At 40.8% G+C, this 1,196-nt stretch overlaps 1 protein-coding gene across 1 annotated transcript in view; it reads right to left on the bottom strand.

Moving 5' to 3' along the window:
* Positions 1 to 873: 873 nt before the first annotated feature.
* The window catches only part of nkx2.2a (NK2 homeobox 2a), a 1,557-nt gene continuing 1,234 nt past the window's right edge, over positions 874 to 1,196 (bottom strand). The window contains exon 2 of the mRNA XM_053335945.1: positions 874 to 1,196. This exon is cut by the window's right edge and continues 234 nt beyond it. Within this exon, the coding sequence (XP_053191920.1) occupies positions 874 to 1,196 (323 nt within the window).

The raw sequence follows: 1,196 nt of genomic DNA, 5'->3' as shown, positions 1-1,196 counted from the left end.
ATAGTCCAGCTCCATTCTGTGCAACAATATAGCGTTTGGCTCCTCGCCTTTCTTTCTTTAGGGATGTTTAGCGATGTTTATGTAAAGACGATCACACCGAAGAGGACACTTATATAAACCAAACCCTCATTTCAGAAACAAAGCATTTTTTATTTAAAAATCCTTATAAAAAATTTGGGATATTTAGCCATCACCGCGCGGCTACACTGTTATTTACATATGTGATCTGACACTGCAGTCATAATCTTTTGCCAAAACAAACAAACAAACAAACAAACAAAAAAACAAAAAAAAACAAAACAAAAAAAAAATCACTCCCTCATTTTCCTTGTCTTAAATTTGGAAATATAGGGCCCCCATATAGGCCGATCTTCAACTTAACTCTCCCGAAAGTTCTCTAGGCTGCAAACATGTGCCACAAATTATTTACAGGAAATAAAAACAAAAGGAAAAAAGCTGGAAAAGTTGCCAGTGTTTATTCATGGCCATAAATATTTTTTCGGTCCATAAAAGAAGCAAGAAATTAAAATTTCTATAATTATAAAGTGGTTCGTACGTGCTGATAATAACACGAAGGGACAAAAAAAGAGGAAAACATCTCTACAACCAACACACAACATACTTTACAAAAATGTTCACAAGAAGAGCATTGACATTCTTAATAAAATCTATAAGGGAGAGGTCTGGACCCAGTTCTCTTAACGAAAACATGTAAACACGGCGCACACATGAGCCCCGAATAAAAATGGTAGTATATATATGAGTCAAGCTGCAAAAATGAAAAGTCTTTTGTTTTTTGTGTTTTATTTTTTTTTCTTTGCTTTGTGGTGAAACTCCCTATCGTGCCTCCAAGACAAGTCTCTATAATTTCTCTCACCAAGTCCACTGTTGCGTTTGCACCAAGTGATGTGCTGTGGGGAACTGTGGCGTGGCCGCGGCGCTGTACTGCGCGTTATACTGCATGTGTTGGAGTGACTGGGCACTATAAGCCGAGAAGGGGATCCCGGCCTGAAAAGTGGCCGCCAAGTCCTGAGCTTTAAGAGTGTGACAAGGCTTTCCATCCCTGACTAAGACGGGCACGGCCACCCGCCTGGGAGAAGGGAGATGGGTCACTTCCATACCTTTCTCGGCCCGGGCTCTCTTCATCTTATACCGGTGGTTCTGGAACCAGATCTTCACTTGGGTCGGGGTGAGGC

Source organism: Scomber japonicus, chromosome 16 (assembly GCF_027409825.1).
Source record: "Scomber japonicus isolate fScoJap1 chromosome 16, fScoJap1.pri, whole genome shotgun sequence".
NCBI classification, from domain to species: Eukaryota; Metazoa; Chordata; class Actinopteri; order Scombriformes; family Scombridae; genus Scomber; species Scomber japonicus.
This window is presented reverse-complemented; position numbering and strand designations above follow the sequence as displayed.